Source organism: Suricata suricatta, chromosome 16 (genome assembly GCF_006229205.1).
Source record: "Suricata suricatta isolate VVHF042 chromosome 16, meerkat_22Aug2017_6uvM2_HiC, whole genome shotgun sequence".
NCBI classification, from domain to species: domain Eukaryota; kingdom Metazoa; phylum Chordata; class Mammalia; order Carnivora; family Herpestidae; genus Suricata; species Suricata suricatta.
Window position 1 is genome coordinate 45,417,281 of NC_043715.1, and position 17,733 is coordinate 45,435,013.

Genomic DNA, 17,733 nt, shown 5'->3' on the forward strand with positions numbered 1-17,733 from the left:
GCATGAGCTGGGGAGGGTCAGAGAGAGAGGGAGACACAGAATGGGAAGAAGGCTCCAGGCTCTGAGCTGTCAGCACAGGGCCCGATGCGGGGCTTATACTCCCGAACCGCGAGATCGTGACCTGAGCCAAAGTCGGCTGTTAACCGACTGAGCCACCCAGGAGCCCCTGCTTTGTTATGTTTTAAAATAAATCTGGGGGCGCCTAGGTGGCTCAGTCGGTTAAGTGTCTGACTTTAGCTCAGGTCATGATCTCATGGTTCGTGGGTTCGAGCCCTGTGTTGGGCTGTGTGCTGACAGCTAGCTCAGAGCCTGGAGCCTGCCTTCTCTCGCTCTCTCGCTCTCTCGCTCTCTCTCTCAAAAATAAACAAAACATTAAATAAACAAACAAATAAATTTGGTGACATAAGAAATTGAAAATTTCCCCCTAAAAATCCAGATTTCAGTTTCTCTTAAAAAGGAAAAAAAATCTGCAAACTCAAGGCTTGTATTCCTATAGCAGCAGGTAGATGGAGTTGAATATTGTTCACCCACTTCAGACCCTGCACATGTGCCTCAGTTGGCCTCTGGCCCTGCCACTTCCCTCTGGGCATGTCTGACACCTACTCAGCTGCTGAAACTATTGCGTTAATGGCCAAAATCTAAGGTCCGTTCCAGCTTAGACATGGGAGGGTGTTGTATATGGCTTCAGCTAATAGCATTGTTTCTGAGAAATCTGTGTTTCTGAGCCTGTTTACAAATAGGATGTAATTCACACTGTATAGCATTAGTAATGGTAGGTGATGTTGTTGAGGACTGACTGTGCTATAAGCACTTTTCTGACATGATCTCATTTAATCCCGGTCACAGTCTTCTCATCAGCCCCATTCTATAAACGAGAACACAGACTCAAAGAGGAGAAGTCATGTATTCAAGGTTACGCACAGAACAAGTAGTAGAACCAGTCAAGGTTTAGACCCGGGCAGTCTGACACCAGAGCCTGCCTCTGGCAACAGTGCTGTTCTCTAACTAATTGGTCTAGAAAGGGCTGTCTTGGTAAGTACCCCAGAGGCTAGGGTGAGCAGAAAGGAGGAGCTGGTGTTCTAGTGAGTTTTTGAAATGCTAGTTGACATGAAGAGGGGAAGGGAGAGTGGCATTTCCAAGACTTGGTGAGGTGATACAACCTGACTCCGGGCGAGAGCGCTCCCAGACCTAACCAGGTCCCCTCCGGCTGGCTGGTACCAGCTAAAGCCAGCCAAGAGAGTGGCAGTGAAATGTCATCCGTGCCAGTAGGTGGGGTGAACCCTGGGTCTCTGGGACCCAGCTCTGCAGTGCCTGGCACACACCCTTTGTCCCCTGAGCGGCTTTCTTCCCCCAGTTTAATATGGATATACTGGCCGCCTGCATCCCTCCTAGGTGTTGGTAAGAATCAAGGAAAACCGAGGATGGGAGTGCATTTCTGGCAACTCGAACAACCCAGAGGGTGTTAGACCTTGTTTTATAGTCTCAGAGCATCATAGTTTCTGGGTCCAAATTGGGAAAACATACTAATAATGATCATTTTAGCTAAGATTATTGAGCATTCAGTCGTTTCCGAAAGCTGTCCTGAGAACTTTATACATATAAATTCTTTGGCTGAGTCGCTGAAAAGTCACCCGCCCCAGGTGGTGTAGCCAGAATTGAAATCCAGGCAGTCTGGCTCCACAGCTCATACTTGTCACTCCTGTGTGACATTGCCTCCACCTAAAAGTGACCCTCCCCAAAGATGCTCAGACCTCATCAAGGGGAGGGGTTACCATGCAGGGTCCCCCATACATCTCTCCCTCCCCACAATGGGGATAGCAGCTACGAAAGGACTAAGTCGGAGCAGTGTCAGAAAGCGGCTGTGAACCAGAAGAGAGAAAGGAATTGGGCATTCCAGGTAGAGGGCACAGCATGAAAGGAAGGCACGGGGTGGGGGTGGGGGTGGGGGGGCGAACATTGGAGTATGCAGACAGGTCTGGCCTGGATGGAGAGGTACAGGCACTGAAACGAGTAATTGCAGTAGCAGACATCCATGTGCACCATGTGCCTGTCCCTGTGCCAAGGTCATTACGTGGAAATGGAGGCAGAGGGGGCAAATGAAGTGACTCGCCCAGGATCAGAAAGTGAATAGGTGGCAGAGCCAGAATTTCAGTCCAGATCTCTCTCGACTCCCAGATCTCAGTATATTAGGGCCACCTTCTGGGGGGCCTTGAAGGATAGGGTGAAGCTTTTCCATTTCAAGCGGTTGCAGGAAACAGGAAACCATTAACATATTTTTGAGTGGGGAGCAGCAAGGACTGGCCTGTAAGGGCAGGCAGGGCGGCTTTGGGGTGCTGCCAAGGACAGAGCAGGGTTTCTTGGAGAGCGTGAGGCCCTGGATCTCCAGCCGGCGTTCCTGTTTTTGTAGCCCTCGTGCTGGGGCCAGCCTCCACCCCAGTGCCCGGCCAAGCAGCGCTCCTCGGGAACTGCACGATCATCCCAATCAAGATAACTTCCTGCCCTCTCAGCCTGGCCTGCCTCCTTCTTGGCTGAGAGGGAGGAGGAGGAAGCCATAGACACCAAGACAGGCCAAAAAAGAAAAAGAAAAAAGAAAAGAAAAACCTATCCCAAGTCTGCTAGGGCTTAGAAGGTGCCATTTTCTACAAGTCCAGAGGCTCAGAAGGAGCCCTGAGCAGAGGCCCCAGAGGTCCCAGCAGAGGTGGAGGCTGGCCTTAGGGGGTGGATCGGTGCACTGCCGCCTCCCGCCGGTGATTTCCTGGCTAGGAACACAGTGTCGTAGATGAGGGACGGTGGGGTTAGAGCCCGTACCAGGCTGGTCGTCCTTCCTGGGCTGTGTCCTGGAGGACTGGCAGGCACCCCAGTCCTTCCATCAGAAACAAGGCTGGGGTTCTTAGGTCTCTGCCTCCCAAACCTCCTCTGGGAACTGGGGCAGAGGGCTTCTGTTCCCTGAGCCTTGGTGTTGTCACCTGCCCAGGGTGAGGTTTTTGGGCTTCGTTTCCTTGTCTTTTTCTTTGACTTGGGGTACTGTTGGATTCCCTGTGTTAAGCTTAGACGCACCCTTAGGTCTTTTTGGCTTTTATGAAACTGAGGGCTCGTGTGTATCATGCCCTGCACGTGATCATGGCAACACAGAGATGATTGGGCAGGACTGCTGTTCTACACAAGCCCAGACTCCCCTGCAGGAGGCAGGCTGCAGATGGAGGCAGTAATACAGGACCCCGGGGGACGCAGAGGAAGGAGTCACAGAAGAGGTGACCCTTGAGTGAGGAGCAGAGGCTGAAGTGGCCGGCAGGGAACGGTGGACGAGCAGGGAGCCAGGCGGAGGGAACAGCTGCACGTAAAAGTTTGGAAGCTCGTGGGAACCTGCCGTCCTGAGAATGGTTAAAATCAAGTTGAATCCCTTTTCCTGCCTCAGGAATGGGATGGGTGGAAGAAGGCCTCAGTTCACCCTGAGTCACTGGGCCTCATGGGTGGCTGAAAAATCTCCGGGAGGTGCTAAGGCCAAAGACAGGGATGTTGAAGCAGCGTATGTATTTCCTTCGTTCATGTGCTTTACAAGTACTATGAAGCAGCTCCTCCGGGCCAGGCCCCACTGCGGTTACTGCCGCTGCAGGGACGCTGTCACAGGTCTTGTATCGTAGCAGGGGGCGCTCAGTTAATCAGCACGTAAATAAGTAACTCGCTAAGATTCAGGTTGCGGTACGCGCTGTAAACAAGACGAGTAAGAGCGCTGCCATGGAGTAACCAGGACCATGCGGGGCAGCTAGTCAGGGAAGGTCCTGAAAGAGATGGCGCTTGCTTGAGAGGAGATTTGAGGAAGCCAGCTGCTGACATCAGGAAGACAGGAAGACGGCAAGTGCACAGGTGTAAGTTGGACAGCTTGAGTGCTCCAGGAACAAATGGAGGGGTTGAGGGGGAAGTAAAAGCTAAAAAGGCTTGAACTGGGGCGCCTGGGTGGCTCAGTTGGTTAAGCCTCCAACTTTGGCTCAGGTCAGATCTCACGTTTGTGGGTTCGAGCCCCGCGTCGGGCTCTGTGCTGACAGCTAGCTCAGAGCCTGGAGCCTGCTTCTGGTTCTGTGTCTCCTTCTCTCTCTGCCCCTCCCCCTCTCATGCTCTGTCTCTCTCTGTATCAAAAATAAATAAAACATTAAAAAATTTAAATAAATAAATAAAAAATAAAAAGGCTTGAACTGAGTGATGAGTTGTGGGAGGTGAGAGGTCAAAGGTGAGCAAGCCCCAGGTCCTGCCAGTCCTTGTAGGCGTTTGAATTTTATGCTCGGCGCGAAGGGAAATCATAGGCGGGATTTAAGGCAGTGATTGACTTGGTCAGATTTGCATTTTTAGAAGGCTCAACATGGCTTCTGTGAGGGGAAGGCAAGACACCAGTAAGGAGTCTGTGGCAGTAATTCCAGCAAGGGACACCAGTGACTCCGACCAGAGTGCTGGAAGAGGAAGTAGAGAGATTCAGAGACGTGTCTGAGCGCTTGCCGGGCGGATTGAGTGTGGGGAGTGAGGGAACGGGCAGTCTCTGGGAGGTGGGTCCCCTCACACCCCAGGGTTCCTTCCCTTTGTTGGATTCCGGGGCTGAGCTGCTATCCGTGGCACCAACCAGGGGGACACGATCTCCTGTGGTCAGATCTCCAAGCCTGACCTCTTGCCTCTCCCCCTCTGGCCAGGTCTCCCCTGCCAAATTCACCCCAGCCCGCTGAAGCGCTCCATGTCGCTCATCCCCACGAGCCCCCAGGCCCCTGGTGAGTGGCCGAGTCCGGAGGAGCTCGGGGCCCGGGCCGCTTTCACCGCGCCCGACCACGCACCCCTCTCACCCCAGAGCAGCGTGGCCTCCTCTGGCAGTGAGCAGACGGAGGAGCAGGGCTCCAGCCGGAACACCTTCCAGGAGGACGGCAGTGGCATGAAAGGTATGACGGGGAGGGCAGCGCTGGGGACCCTCTGAAGAGAGGCTTCTGCATGGCTTAGAGGACAGAGGGGAGCTGGTGGCTTCCCCCTTCCCATCACTCTCCCCTCTGCCCTAGGCAGGGACAGGTCCGAGGGGAGGGGAGAGTCCTGCCCTTAGGGCTCAACACTGAGCAGAGAGATCCCCGCAGGCCCTAGTCCAATGTGGGAGGGATCCCTGTCCTCAGACCCCACAGCTTGACGAGGAAGCCGGGACCCAGTGGCAGCTGACGGAGCAGAGGTCCCAAGAAGCCTTGTAGAGACCCCAGTGAGGCCGTCCCAGAACACATCCAGTCAGGGAAGGCCGCCTAGAAGGGTGTGACTGGGCAGAAGAAGTAGCTTTGGGACCCTTGGCTTCCCCCCTACTCCTCCCAGTTTTCTGCAGTCCTTAATGTTGCCTCTGGCTTATTCCTGCTTCCTCCCCGCACACCCCCTCTGCCCTGGTCACAAAGGCCACACTCCTGACCTCTTGCTCTCCTTTTCCACAGATGTACCCTCGTGGCTCAAGAGCCTCCGCTTGCACAAGTATGCGGCCCTCTTCTCACAGATGAGCTACGAGGAGATGATGACGCTGACTGAGCAGCACCTGGAGTCGCAGGTGAAGCCAAGGGGACCGTCAGGGAAGGTGTTGGGGGTGACGCCATTTTGACAGTACCCTTGAAGCCCAAGCCTCTGGCATCTCTTCAAGCCTTGTTGGGGCACCCCAAAGTATTTATCCCCTTCTACCCCTACCACAGAATGTCACCAAAGGTGCCCGCCACAAGATAGCGCTCAGCATCCAGAAGCTGCGTGAGAGGCAGAGCGTCCTCAAGTCCCTGGAGAAGGTGAGGACCTGGTATCCCCATCTCCAAGGCCAGCTGGCTGCCCCCCGGCTCTGCATAGCCTCCCCTTGGGGCCTTCACAGCCCTCAGGTCTGACGTCCAGTGGCCCCAGCCCTAGGGAGGGAGGCCTAGAGCAAGTCAGATCACAGGGTCACTTGCCTGTGGCTGGGAGGCTCCCCTCTTTGTCCTGGTCTGCGTCCCCAGACTTTATTAACTCAGTCCCTTCTGTCCCCTTCTTTTCCACTTGTGACCGGTGTTTCTGATGGAGCAGAATGTCTCTCTGTGTGCATGATCTCGCATTCCATTTGGTTCTCATCCACTCACTCCCCTTTCCCTGCCAGTTGCCTTCTGGTTCCCACCCCCAACCCCAGCGTCTTGATCTGAATTTCTGGGTCTGAATCTGGTCCCATCCTTGGTGGGACCCTGAGACCCCGGCATCAGACCTCCTTGAGCCCCATGGCACTTCACCCTCAAGGGGGAAGAGGGATGTATGTACACAGATGGGTACGTATATGGGAGCTGGTAGTGCCCTTACCCCGCTTCTCTGAGCGCTAGAACCCAGGGTTCCACCAGCCCTTTCCGAGCTCTTTCTGACCTCACTGGTGGAGTCGTTCTACATAGCTCTGGGCCCAGCATGTGACCCTAGATGTGTCCTCCCTACTCAGGATGTGCTGGAAGGCGGGAATCTGCGGAACGCTCTGCAGGAGCTGCAGCAGATCATTATCACCCCCATCAAGGCCTACAGCATCCTCCAGGCCACTGTGGCTGCTGCCGCTGCCACCACCCCTACTGCCAAGGACGGGAGCCGGGGGGAGCCACCACTGCCAGGTGCTGAGCCTCCCCTGGCTCACCCCGGCACAGACAAGGGCACTGAGGCCAAGGACCCTCCAGCTGCAGAGAGCTACCCCCCTCCACCAGCTCCAGCTCCCACCGATGGCAGCGAGCCAGCCCCGGCTCCCGTCGCTGACGGAGACATCCCCAGCCAGTTTACACGGGTGATGGGCAAAGGTGAGACCACCCAAGGCCCAGCAAGAAGTTCTGGGACAGGGAGCCAAGTAAACCAGTGGTCAGGGATCAAATCCAAGTTAAATGGTGGGAGCAGAGCTTTTTTTTAAAGTACTCTGGGAACTCGTTCACTTCAGAGAGCGGCTCAGACTGAAAGTAGCAAGTGTGTCCAGAGCAGCGCGTCTGCCCCCAGGCGTGTCCAGGGTGCTGGTAGGAGACAACTGTCACTTACCTTCAGGCGTCTCCAGCCCGAGCCGAAGAGACAGTGTGTCAGTGGAAATGGTGTACAGTACGAGACAAAGCCATTGGTTCGTTCACGGGGGACTGAAGTCCACAGGACGGCTATCATGAAGCTCATAATGGGCACAGCCTTTCCTAAGGCGGCATGGCATAGCAGATTTTACACTTGGGGCCATGTCATCTTAGCTCTGTGACCTGGGGCAAATGATTCAGCCTCTCTGTGCCACTTTGGTGGGCTTTACATATCCTAATGATAGCCAGGAACTGTGCTTGGCACATAGCTAGAACTCATCCAGCCTGAGTTTCCTCTTCCTCCGGTGCTGGCCGGCAGAGGCTGGGCGAGCCAGACCACGGCGGAGGACGTTCTGGGGCCGACCTGCTCCCTTTTCCTCTGTCCCACAGTGTGCACCCAGCTGCTGGTGTCCCGACCAGACGAGGAGAACATCACCAGTTACCTCCAGCTCATTGAAAAGTGCCTGACTCATGAGGTGAGGCCTTCTCTAGAATCCCTAGTAGGGAAAGGCTGCCCCATCCCGCTCAGGCTCCACATTCCTCATGTGGCCCTCAGGCCCTGCCCGGTTGGCAACCCCCCTAGCTCCCCAACGTTCTCTCACCAGTTTTGGCCTCAGTGGATGCCCTGAGCTCTCCTTCTCAGAGCCTTAATACCTATTTGAGTCTTCTCTGGGAGGCCGTTTCCCCTCCCTCTTGCTGGTCCCTCGGCTCTCATTTCCAACATATATACCTCAGGGACGCCATCACTGGGTCTTCATGGCAGATCAGTCGCACGCTCCTGGGCTTCTCCCTCTCAGGCCTCACCACAGTTTAGATCACGTGTGTATCTTCTCAACTAAAGCGGGAGCTCTGTGTGCACAGGTCACCCCTGCACCCCAGCATTGCCTGGCCCCGAGCCGGCAGGCAGGGAATATTTGAGTGGCTGAACGGAAGGCAGACCTGAAAGCACATCCTCCCCGCTTCACCCTCCCATCCTAGGCGTTCACGGAGACGCAGAAGAAACGGCTGCTGTCCTGGAAACAGCAAGTGCTAAAGCTGCTCCGGACCTTCCCGCGCAAAGCCGCGATGGAGATGCAGAGCTACCGGCAGCAGAAGGGGTGAGGGGCGGCGGGGGCACAGGGGCCTTCCTTCCCTAGGTCTTTGCTGGTGGATGGGGAGTGTGGAGAGGCCTGATGGCGTTCTGGGCCGGGAACTGGTTGTCCTCATTCAACCCACGGACGGACCTCACACAAGTCCCCTAGTGAAGACGTTCCCAGAAGAAAATTGGTGTGTTCTTACCACTAGAACAGGGTGCTGCTAAGCTGGGAAAAAACACCTGTCTTTTTGCCTGTCCCTTGTTCTCCTCAGCTGTGTGCAGGTGGCTCTGAAGTCCCTTCTCGCCCCAAATAGTAAATACCGCACTTGAGCACTGAAGTTAGAAGTGCCCTAAGTGGATGTGAGGAAACCTTTGTCTGCTCCCGTCTCCATCCTGGGGGTTCCTTGGGGCAGGAGAAGAGAGCGTGGGGGATGCAAGGGCTGGGACAGGGAGTCCTTGCTCAGAGCAGTCTGTGTTCTGTCCCTCCCATGGGGGTTGGGGGAGGTGAGGAAGGGACGGACAGAGGGGCCCCATCCCCATCCACCTGAACTGACACCCTGCCTTCTCTCTCACAGCTGGGCATTCGGCTCCAACTCACTTCCCATAGCTGGCTCTGTGGGGATGGGGGTGGCCCGGCGGACCCAGCGGCAGTTCCCCATGCCTCCCCGGGCCCTCCCGCCTGGCAGGATGGGCCTTCTGAGCCCTTCGGGCATTGGGGGCATCTCCCCACGACATGCTCTCACTAGCCCCAGCCTTGGGGGCCAGGGCCGACAGGTGAGCCAGCCGGGAAGCAGGGGGCCTGGCACTCTTGAGCTTTTGGGGGGGTGGTGCCTGAGCTGTGCGCGTTCATATCTTTGCACGTGGGCCCGGCTTTGGGGGTTGAGGCTCCTCTGCCAGCTCCCCAGCGCCCGGGCCTGGGCCTCTTCCCACTCAGCTCACCACCTGCTCCCTTCCCATGCCCTGTGCAGAGCCTGTGGTTTGCCAACCCCGGAGGCAGCAACAGCATGCCCAGCCAGAGCCGCAGCTCCGTGCAGCGCACCCACTCCCTCCCGGTCCACTCGTCGCCCCAGGCCATCCTCATGTTCCCTCCAGGTAAACTCGCCGGCCCTTGGCGCCCTGCCTCAACAGCACCCTCATGCCCTTTCTCCCACTCCGCTTCCCGCCATCCTTTCTCACCTGCTCGGGCACCTCTCCCTCTCCCTCCCGCCATTCTCACATCATGGCTTTTCTTCTCACATCATGGCTTTTCTTGTATCCTCCCCCATCCCCCACTTCAGTTTTCTTTCTCAGATCTGCCTGTTTCTCTGTTTTCTGTCCACTACTCCCAGCCCTGCATCTCCTCACCTCTCCCTCCCTATGTCACAATCTTCGGGTTCTTGGTCTCTGTCACCATCTCTTTAGAGGGTCTTTGAATACTGAGTCTGGAAGGGGTGGAGGGGATGGCAGAGCGGCGAGGCTTCTGTGGAGGCAAGTCCCGCCTGGCAGTGCCCTGGGATTCTTCCAGGCAGGAACCGGGCAAGAGCCGGTTCTTGGGTCAGGTTCTACACTAAGGGGTCTCTGAGGAAAGAGCTGTGTTCCCTCTATTCACAGGCTAGCCGAGAGGTGAGAGAGCAGAATGAGGGTGAAGCGGGCAAAAGGGAGGTTAGAGGAACCCTCACCTTGCCTTGCTCGTCAGGTGGGGGTGACCTGGCCACAGAGGCTGCAGAGGGCTGCCTCTGGGGAGAGCCCGGCTCTGCGGCTGAGGGGGGCGCCGGGCCAGCTCATCGGCAGAGCACGCAACACTTGATGTTGCCGTTGTGAGTTCCACCCTCCACATTGGAGGTTGAGTTTGCTCAAAAACAATTTTTTTAAATTGGATTTGCAGGTGACCCTAAGCTCTTTGTGTCATAAATCGCCAAATCAGTGGGGATTTTTAATTTAGCAGATTATGTGAACTGCCATCTGTCACAGGCAGAGGCCCTGTCCATTGTGTTCATCTTCGCATCGGGCTTGGCACGAGGCAGGCATCTGTGACCGGTGCTAAATGGCCGGATGGATGAACTGCACAAGCAAAAAAATGGAAACCGTTCTTTTTGCCGGCGTGCCGTGTGCTGGGCCGTGCGTCCAGCAGCTCTCCTGCGCTGGCCAGGCCGATCCGCCCAGCTGCACACAGGAGGGCGCTGGTGTCCTTCCTGTCAGGCCAGTCATGATTCTCACCCTCAGAGAGGTGACCTGCCCAAGGTCAAAACATTTGTTTGTTAAGAAGAGACAGGTGTCCCGACACGGCGGCGGGTGCTCAGGGCTCACTGGGAATGTGATGACAGGTGAGGCTGGGGAGGGGGGCCGCGTCCTCTAACTGGGGCAGAAAGCTCAGGCTTCCCCGCCGCCAGCAGCCAGGAGCCAAGGATGGCGTTTTCCGCGGTGTGGGGTGGGGTGGGGTGGGGTCAGGTCGGCTCAGGGAGGTGGGCTGTTCCCAGACACCGGATGGGAAGCCCCTCTGAGAGGTGGTTTGAGGACCAGCCCATGGCCGCTGTCCTGATTTGCCCCGCCTGCTGGGCCTGCCCAGATGACATCCTGCCCAGGGATCCAAGTCCAAGTGGGGTGGGAAGAGTTCTAATAAAGCTTCTGTACCAAGTACAGGGCAGGTCAGCAGTCCAGGGGTCCGGGGCTGCCCAGGGCCTGGGGCAGACGGCCCGACTGTGCCTGGGGCAGCGTGCAGCCTGTGGCCTCCAGGAAGCCCCCTCAGCTTCTCCTCACTTCCCGGGTCTGCTGATCAGGCTTTGTCTGCGCTGCCGAGCCCCTGCGCTGGCCGGCGTGGCCTCCGCCTGCGCCATGACACACCCAGGCCCGTCCGTGTCCTCCATCTGTGCCAGTCAGCCTTTCCTTCCGGGGCGTGCCGTGTGGTTTTTCGCTCTCTTGCCTCCCTCTCCCTCCCTCCTTTCCCTCTCAGTGCCTCCCCCATGCCAGCATGTCCAGTTCAGTCTGCATCCAGTCCTTTGTCGCCCGGGTCCTGCTTTCTACCTCAGTTCAGCCCTGATGCCTCCCTTCTCTCTCGCCTTCAGACTGCCCGGTCCCTGGGCCTGACCTGGAGATCAATCCCACTCTGGAGTCTCTGTGTCTGAGCATGACAGAACACGCCTTGGGTGGTGAGCATTTCCTCTTTCCCTGACCCAGCTCCCACCTACCCGGCAGCGTCTCCGCCTCTGAACTGAGCAACTCAGAGCATCCTGAGGGGTCCCTAGGGGAGGCCAGCCTCCAGGGAGGGCCTGACCGGGATGACAGGCTGCTCGAGCGCCTTTTCCTGGGCCTCCCACCAGGTCCTGATCTTCCTCCCTTCCTCCCTTTCTTACCACAGATGGGACAGACAAAACCTCCACCATCTGACAGGACCCACAGCCCAGCGCACCCATAGGCTCCCTGGGCGGCGGGCGGGGGCCAACCCCCAACGGGCTTCTCCGCGACAGCGAGAGGGTGGGCTGGCTCAGCTATACATTCTAGTATTTTTCTACTCTCTCACCCTTTTAACTTTTGTTTAACATTGGCACATGCCTTGCTCACTCCCAGGCCCATCCAGGGGTCTCTGCTGAGGCTCAAGGAGGTAGGGGGCAGCCAGGATAAAGGGGCAGGGACCGGCTAGCCCGACCGCCCCTCCTTCCCTCCCTCATCCCCAACCTGGGCCCGTCCCACCCCTGCCTCCTCCAGACTGCGGCCCCCTGCCCCTCCCAGGGGAGCAGCTCCCCCTTTCTTGTGGGTCCTGCTCAGAACCATCTGATGTTCAACGTGGAGAGAGTGGGGTGGATTACCTGCTCTCCTGGATGTTATTTGAGGGGCCGAGGAGAAGGTGCTGGATGAGGGGAGGAGCCTGTTCCTCTCTCCTCGGCCACCTTGCCACCTCCTTCCCCATTCTTGTCATTCCCCAAGGACAGGAGCCACCCTCCTTTCCATCACTTCCTTTTGCCCTGTTTATCAGAAGTTCTCTACAATTAATTTCTTAGGCCTATTTAAGATGCATATTTATATAGTTCTTAACGGTTTTTCTCTCTGATCATTCTCCCTCATTTTTAGAATCCCCAGGCCTCTCTCTGAGCCAAGAAAGTGGCAGGGGGAGCCTGAATTTTACAAGAGGAGAGGGCAGAGCCCCCTCCTCCAGACCCCCTAGCCCTCCCCCACTTCCCCCCAGCCCTGGCTCCCCAGACACAGAGGTTGAAGGCCGGGAGCTGGGGCAGCGAGTGAGGTCAGGAAGTCTGTTGCCTTAACGTCCCCTTCCCGCAACCAACACACTCTTGTCCGCTCCCAGGTCTGGCTGCTAAAGCCTCGGGGGGTAAGGGATAAGGGAAAGGGGATTGTTTGGTTTTTGGTTTCTCTCCCCGCCCCGCTTTTCTTTCATCCTTCCCCCACCCCCCCATTCTGTCATGACCTCACTTCAGTGGAACACTATGTCATAACCCAGAGATTTGTCCCAGCTGTGGGCTCGTACAGACCCTCTGGGCTCTGTTCCTGCTGAGGGGCTGTGCTGGGGCCCAAGTGGAGGGAGGGGATTTGGGGGTTCAGGCTGTGGGGAAGCCAGGGTCCCCTATTCCAACCCCCTCTTCCTACTCAACCCTCCCCCCCCCTCACTGGGACATTCTCAAGCTTTTCACACCGAAAAGGAAAAAAAATGTTATTTTTAGATACATTTTATGAATAACTTTTGTTATGAATATGGCTGGTAACCATTGTGTATGTTATTAAAGATACAAAATGTTGGGAAAAAAAAAAACCAAAAAAAAATTAAAACCACCGCCCTCCCTGCACTCACCCCATTCCCCAGACCTTCTTGCCTCTGCCCTCCTGGTCTGGCCCTCCCTCAGCTCTGAGCCCAGGGAGTGGGAGGAAGCCAGGGGGGAGGGTGGCCCTGGGGATCTGCCGAGGTCCCCACCTCCTCTCCCAGTGCCGGGCTGGGTGGGGTGTCAGGTTTATTTATGTACCTCTTGCACACTCATCAACCTATGCAAGTCCCCACCCCGGCCCCGCCATGTTTCTGTGCCTTTGCTCATTCCCCTCAAGCTCCCAGGGCTTCTCCAGTCCCCCTCCCAGTAGCCCCGGGAAGTGGGATGGACAGGGGCCACCTCGTTTGGAATCAGCAGGGTGTCCCTCTTGCAGGACCCTCACCCCCTCCCAGCCAAGTCTTGTCCTCTTTGCTACCCATCAGGGTGAGCGGGCTCTGCCTGGCACTGGGAGGGGGTGAGGGACACCCCCACACACACACAGCGGGAGGCCAGAGCTGCCCCCCTCCCCCCACCTGACAGCAGAGTGTGCAGGGCGCAGGCGGCCCCACTCTGACGGGCAGGACCCTGACCCTCTTCTGCTCCAGCCCCTCCCAGCCCCCTCCCCCCCACCATGATTTCACCCTCCCTCCTACCCCCGGCCCCACTGGCAGAATCAGCTTTGAGTAACTGTACAGTTTTTCTCGCTGTTGGAGAAGACTGACTTGTTGGAGTGTCACTTGTTTAATGGTCTGGGCTTATTTTGGAAAAAAAAAAAAACAAAGAAAAACAAAAGGATTCTGACCTTTGTTATGCTACATTTTCTGAGCTGAGGCCACGGAGCTCCTGGGTGGGGGGTTGGAAAGTGTAAGCCGAATGAGACCACGGGGCTGGACGGGGGCGTCACAGGAAAGAACTGGCTTTATTAACAGCAAGGCTCGGAGAGGAGGCTGACGAACAAAGTGAAGGGCTCGCAAACTGACCCAAAGAAAAGTGCCTTCCTGCCCACGAGAGTCGGACCACAGTCGTGTCTGCACCGACCCTGGAGGACCTGGGACTCAGTCACTGTCACTGTCAGCTTCGCTGGAATCCGAAGCTGCTGCTTCACTGCCATCCTCCTGGGCCGAGTGCTCGCTGCCACTGGGGAAGGGACTGGCGCTGTGGCTGCGGCTCCGCTGGCCACCCCCATCACTGCCGCTGTCCGAATCATTGTCACTGCCACGGGCCTGGCCTCTGTCCTCATCATCAGAATCCGCATCGTCTTCTGAATCTGCGTCGCTGCCAAAGATCTCCTCTTTGTCCCGGGCGGCCCGGGCCTCATCCTCGCTGCTCTCGTCCTCGCCGCTGCCACTCTTGTCACTCGCCTCATCTCTGTCGCCCTCTTCCCGTTCACTCTCACTGCCTGAGCGCTCATCCTCGCTCCCTTCCTTCTCGCTGCTGCTGCCCTTCTCCCGCTCCTCATCTGGAAAGGAGCAGGGAGAGGTGAGACCCAGTGCCCAGGCCCCCGTCCTCCCAGGGTCCCGGGGACCAGCCTGTGCAGCTTTACCTGAGCCCCCGGCTTCTTTCTCTTCGGCCTCCAGCTCTTCCTCCTCTTCCTCCTCAGGCTCATGGTTCTCCAGCTGAGCCTTCCTTGCTTCCTGGAAGCAGCGCGGTTGAGGGGACGGAGGGTGTTCTGTCCAGCTTCTGCCTCTCTCCCCACCCACCGCCACTCTCCCCACGCGTGTCCCGGGCCAGTGGGGTTTGTTACCTGGGCTTCTAGTTCCTTCTCATTCATGTCCCGGTGTTTGACCACAAGCAGGGCATTGGTACCCGACTGAACCCCAGCCTTTGCCCGGCGTTTACTCAGGCGGACCCTGCAGTGGGCAAGTGGGTGGGGAGATGTGTGTAGAAAATGCATCTAAAGACCCCAGTGTGGTATCTGGTCTGACTCGGTTCTTACTTCCTCACCAACACTTACTCCAGAACAGACCAGAATAAATGCGAGTTGGATAAAGGGGACTAAACTTAGGAGCTGGGTACACGGGAAGGAAAGGATACGAACTCCACAAGTTCCCTGTACTTACAAAGTGTCTACACACACACACACACACACACACACACACACACACACCCCCACCCACCCACCCCCCGGGTATCCAGAAGACGTTTTAAGGTGAATTAGTTACCAACACAACACAATCTAGATTTCTGGCTTTTGGAAAATGTTCATCTCTGGCCCTGCCCCTCCCCCAAGCCCCACAGCAGAGTAACAACTGGTCGGAGCCCTTTGCTGGGCTAGGTCATGGTGCCTCTTGGAGGTTGCCGAGAGCTCCAGGTGGCCCAGAGCCCACCCAGCCCGCTGTGCCGCTTGTTACATAGGCTCTGCTTTAAACAGACTCAAGGTCACACTTTCTTTCCCAACCCTCAAATTATGCCACGGGCTTTAGCACAGAAGTCAACTTTTAGCTCTCGGGAGAGTTGGGCAGGGGTCACGTTTCTTAACTCGCGCATCCAGGATTTCATTTAACCTATTTACGCTATCTTTATGTATTACTCTGTATTTTGCCTGTTTACTTTCACATGAAGTCTCTTACTAATATCAGAGGGAACTTGGCTATCTACCCTACAAAAAAGCTCAATCTCGAAATTTCTTTCTGGGCTCTCCTGTTAAAAGCAGGTCCGGCTCACAGGCTGAGCAGGCTCCTGCTGCTCTTACTGGAGATGCACGCAACCAATCCTTCTGTTCAACTGGCCTCCTGGGTAGACCCCACGTGCCCCAGGACCTGGATTCGGAAGCGCAGGCCCAGGCTAGTCTGAGGGAGGAGGGCACCAGTACCTGGTCTCCAGCTCGTTGTAGTAAACGCCGTCGCCCTCCCGGAAGATGAAGAAGTAGTTCTCCTCGTAGCCCTTGCTGGCTTTGTTCTTCACGTTCCAGTTGTACTCCCGAGCAATCTTGTAGTCATACCTGAGGGGGGCGGTGCAGGGTCAGCTCCATTTCTTCATTATGAGGGAGAAAAGGAGACCCGATTCTCCATCCCCAAAACCGAACCCCGCAGCCCACGCACACATCATCCGGTGCATAGTCCATCTCCTCCTCCTGGTCCCGCTTTCGTTTCTTCAGTGTCTCTTCCACAGGCAGGAAATAGGCCACAAACTGGTTCCCTTCCTCATCCATCATGCCTCTGGTCGGGAGAAGAGGAACAGTGACCAGTAAGGACAACGAGGCGATGAGGAGCAAGCAGGTCACGGTGGGCAGCGGGGCCGCTTGCTTACCTGATCATGGCCTGAGACATCATCTCCAAGGCAGCTGCACCACTTGTGTCCTTGGGGGCTGGGTCTGAGTCAAAAATTACCTGGGCGCATGGGTTGATCCACATCTGGGGGACGGAGAGCACTGGGATTAGGCTGGGGTGGGCGGGGGTGGCAGGCTACCCCGCTTGCTTCTGGCCCTGGACCTGACCTTGAAATCTGGGAAGACTGGCATGACCTCCACCGGTGTCACTCGAGGCTTGCTGTAATGCTGGGAGATCTGGGGGGGGGGGGGGGGGGGGGGGGGCAAGAACAGGGTGAGGAGGAGGAGGACGTGGAGCTCTGGAGCTGCACCCTGATGTGCCTCCCACCCCCACCTGTCCTGGCCCCTCAGTTACCGATTTCTGGGCATCCTCAAAAGTCTTCTCAATGGCTGTGATCTGGCTATCTCGGTCTTTGTATATTTCTTCCTCAGTGAACTGCTGCTTCACAGAAACCCCAATCCTAGGAGTAAAGAGAGACTTAGGAGTCCCTGGACACACCTGAAATCTCCACATTTCCCTCCCTATTCACCACAACTTACTTGACCTCAGGCTTCTCGTTGGAGATGCCATAACGATTGAACTCAGTGGAGATGTACTCGGTCTTCCGCATCCATGGCACCACCTTCGCGTGCTGCTGGGATCTGGGGTAGAGTATTAGGCACCAAGGACCCACCAGCCTCCTCCCATCATACACCCCCCCACACCTCCAGTCCCCACTCCGCACCCACTCTCACCTCTTGGAGCTTGTGGGGGCCTGAATCTCCTCTTCCAAAAGCTTCTCATCAGCTGGGTCTAGCAGTACTAGAGAACAAGGAGCAGGAAGACTAAGAGGGAGGTCCTGGCCCTGGCAGACCTAGAGCAGGCCCTCCCTGCCTTCTCTCTCACACACCATTTGGGTCAATGCGGTAGGTGTCCGGGTTGATGAGGTCAATGGTGACCCCCAGATCTGGCTCAGTCAAGAGGTCGTGTTTGTGCTGTTTTTCCAAGGAAGTTGCTTTGTACTGGACGAACCTGGGTGGGGAAACATACCCATTATGGTTTCTTGATTCCAGCTTTACCCTTCATATCCCTGCTTCCTGGAGCCTAAGCTTCTCCAAGGAGGAACTCAAAAACGCGGCGTCCCCCATGATGGAGTCAGAAGGCTGTCTCTTCAGTGGGAAAAGACTCCGACATTGCTTGTTTCATTCATTAACAAACATTTATGAAGCACCTACTACCATATGCCAGATGCCGTTCTAGACTCTGAAAAAAGAGCAGCCAACAAGAGAAGCCATTCTTTCTCTCACGCATTCCTGTTCCAAGTGAGTCGTTTCGCCATCCTCCATGTCAGTCTCACCTGTTCTGGTCAAAGGGGTAGGTGATGAACTTGGGATCGAAGGGAATGTCAGGGAGGCTATTGCAGTACTTGACTCGGCAGACCACTCCAGACCTGGGAAGACAGTGGCTCAAAACTCGGCCCCTGCTGTTCCACCTCTGCTCCCAGCCCCCACTGGCCCACCCCTTATGAGAAAACACAATGGGGCTCACCTCTCGGGCAGAGTCCGGTGAGAATTGGGCCTGGTAGGTAAGAGAGAAAGACATTGACAGAAAGCTGGAGAACCAGACTTCTGGAATGAGGCGGGGGGGGGGGGGGG

General features: G+C 56.5%; 2 protein-coding genes across 3 annotated transcripts in view; one reads left to right on the forward strand and one right to left on the reverse strand.

The window, feature by feature from the left end:
- The window catches only part of SAMD4B (sterile alpha motif domain containing 4B), a 29,779-nt gene extending 15,035 nt beyond the window's left edge, over positions 1 to 14,744 (forward strand). The window contains exons 4-13 of one of the 2 annotated variants that reach the window (XM_029925685.1): positions 4,677 to 4,916; positions 5,439 to 5,548; positions 5,688 to 5,774; positions 6,437 to 6,779; positions 7,419 to 7,504; positions 8,007 to 8,125; positions 8,679 to 8,877; positions 9,072 to 9,195; positions 11,145 to 11,228; positions 13,760 to 14,744. In XM_029925685.1, coding sequence (XP_029781545.1) covers positions 4,677 to 4,916; positions 5,439 to 5,548; positions 5,688 to 5,774; positions 6,437 to 6,779; positions 7,419 to 7,504; positions 8,007 to 8,125; positions 8,679 to 8,877; positions 9,072 to 9,195; positions 11,145 to 11,228; positions 13,760 to 13,809 — 1,442 coding nt within the window. In that variant the 3' untranslated portion in view covers positions 13,810 to 14,744. Of the gene's footprint in view, positions 1 to 4,676; positions 4,917 to 5,438; positions 5,549 to 5,687; positions 5,775 to 6,436; positions 6,780 to 7,418; positions 7,505 to 8,006; positions 8,126 to 8,678; positions 8,878 to 9,071; positions 9,196 to 11,144; positions 11,229 to 11,437; positions 13,632 to 13,759 lie in introns of those variants that run through there. The other variant, XM_029925686.1, reaches the window with a different exon arrangement.
- PAF1 (PAF1 homolog, Paf1/RNA polymerase II complex component) overlaps positions 13,731 to 17,733 on the reverse strand; it is a 4,923-nt gene continuing 920 nt past the window's right edge. Inside the window, exons 2-14 of the mRNA XM_029925687.1 lie at positions 17,627 to 17,656; positions 17,436 to 17,528; positions 16,989 to 17,110; positions 16,834 to 16,900; positions 16,639 to 16,740; positions 16,454 to 16,559; positions 16,267 to 16,335; positions 16,080 to 16,183; positions 15,872 to 15,988; positions 15,643 to 15,771; positions 14,575 to 14,680; positions 14,374 to 14,464; positions 13,731 to 14,289 (exon numbers count right to left, since the gene is read on the reverse strand). Of these exons, the coding sequence (XP_029781547.1) occupies positions 13,886 to 14,289; positions 14,374 to 14,464; positions 14,575 to 14,680; positions 15,643 to 15,771; positions 15,872 to 15,988; positions 16,080 to 16,183; positions 16,267 to 16,335; positions 16,454 to 16,559; positions 16,639 to 16,740; positions 16,834 to 16,900; positions 16,989 to 17,110; positions 17,436 to 17,528; positions 17,627 to 17,656 (1,540 nt within the window). The 3' untranslated portion in view covers positions 13,731 to 13,885. The remainder of the gene's footprint in view (positions 14,290 to 14,373; positions 14,465 to 14,574; positions 14,681 to 15,642; positions 15,772 to 15,871; positions 15,989 to 16,079; positions 16,184 to 16,266; positions 16,336 to 16,453; positions 16,560 to 16,638; positions 16,741 to 16,833; positions 16,901 to 16,988; positions 17,111 to 17,435; positions 17,529 to 17,626; positions 17,657 to 17,733) is intronic.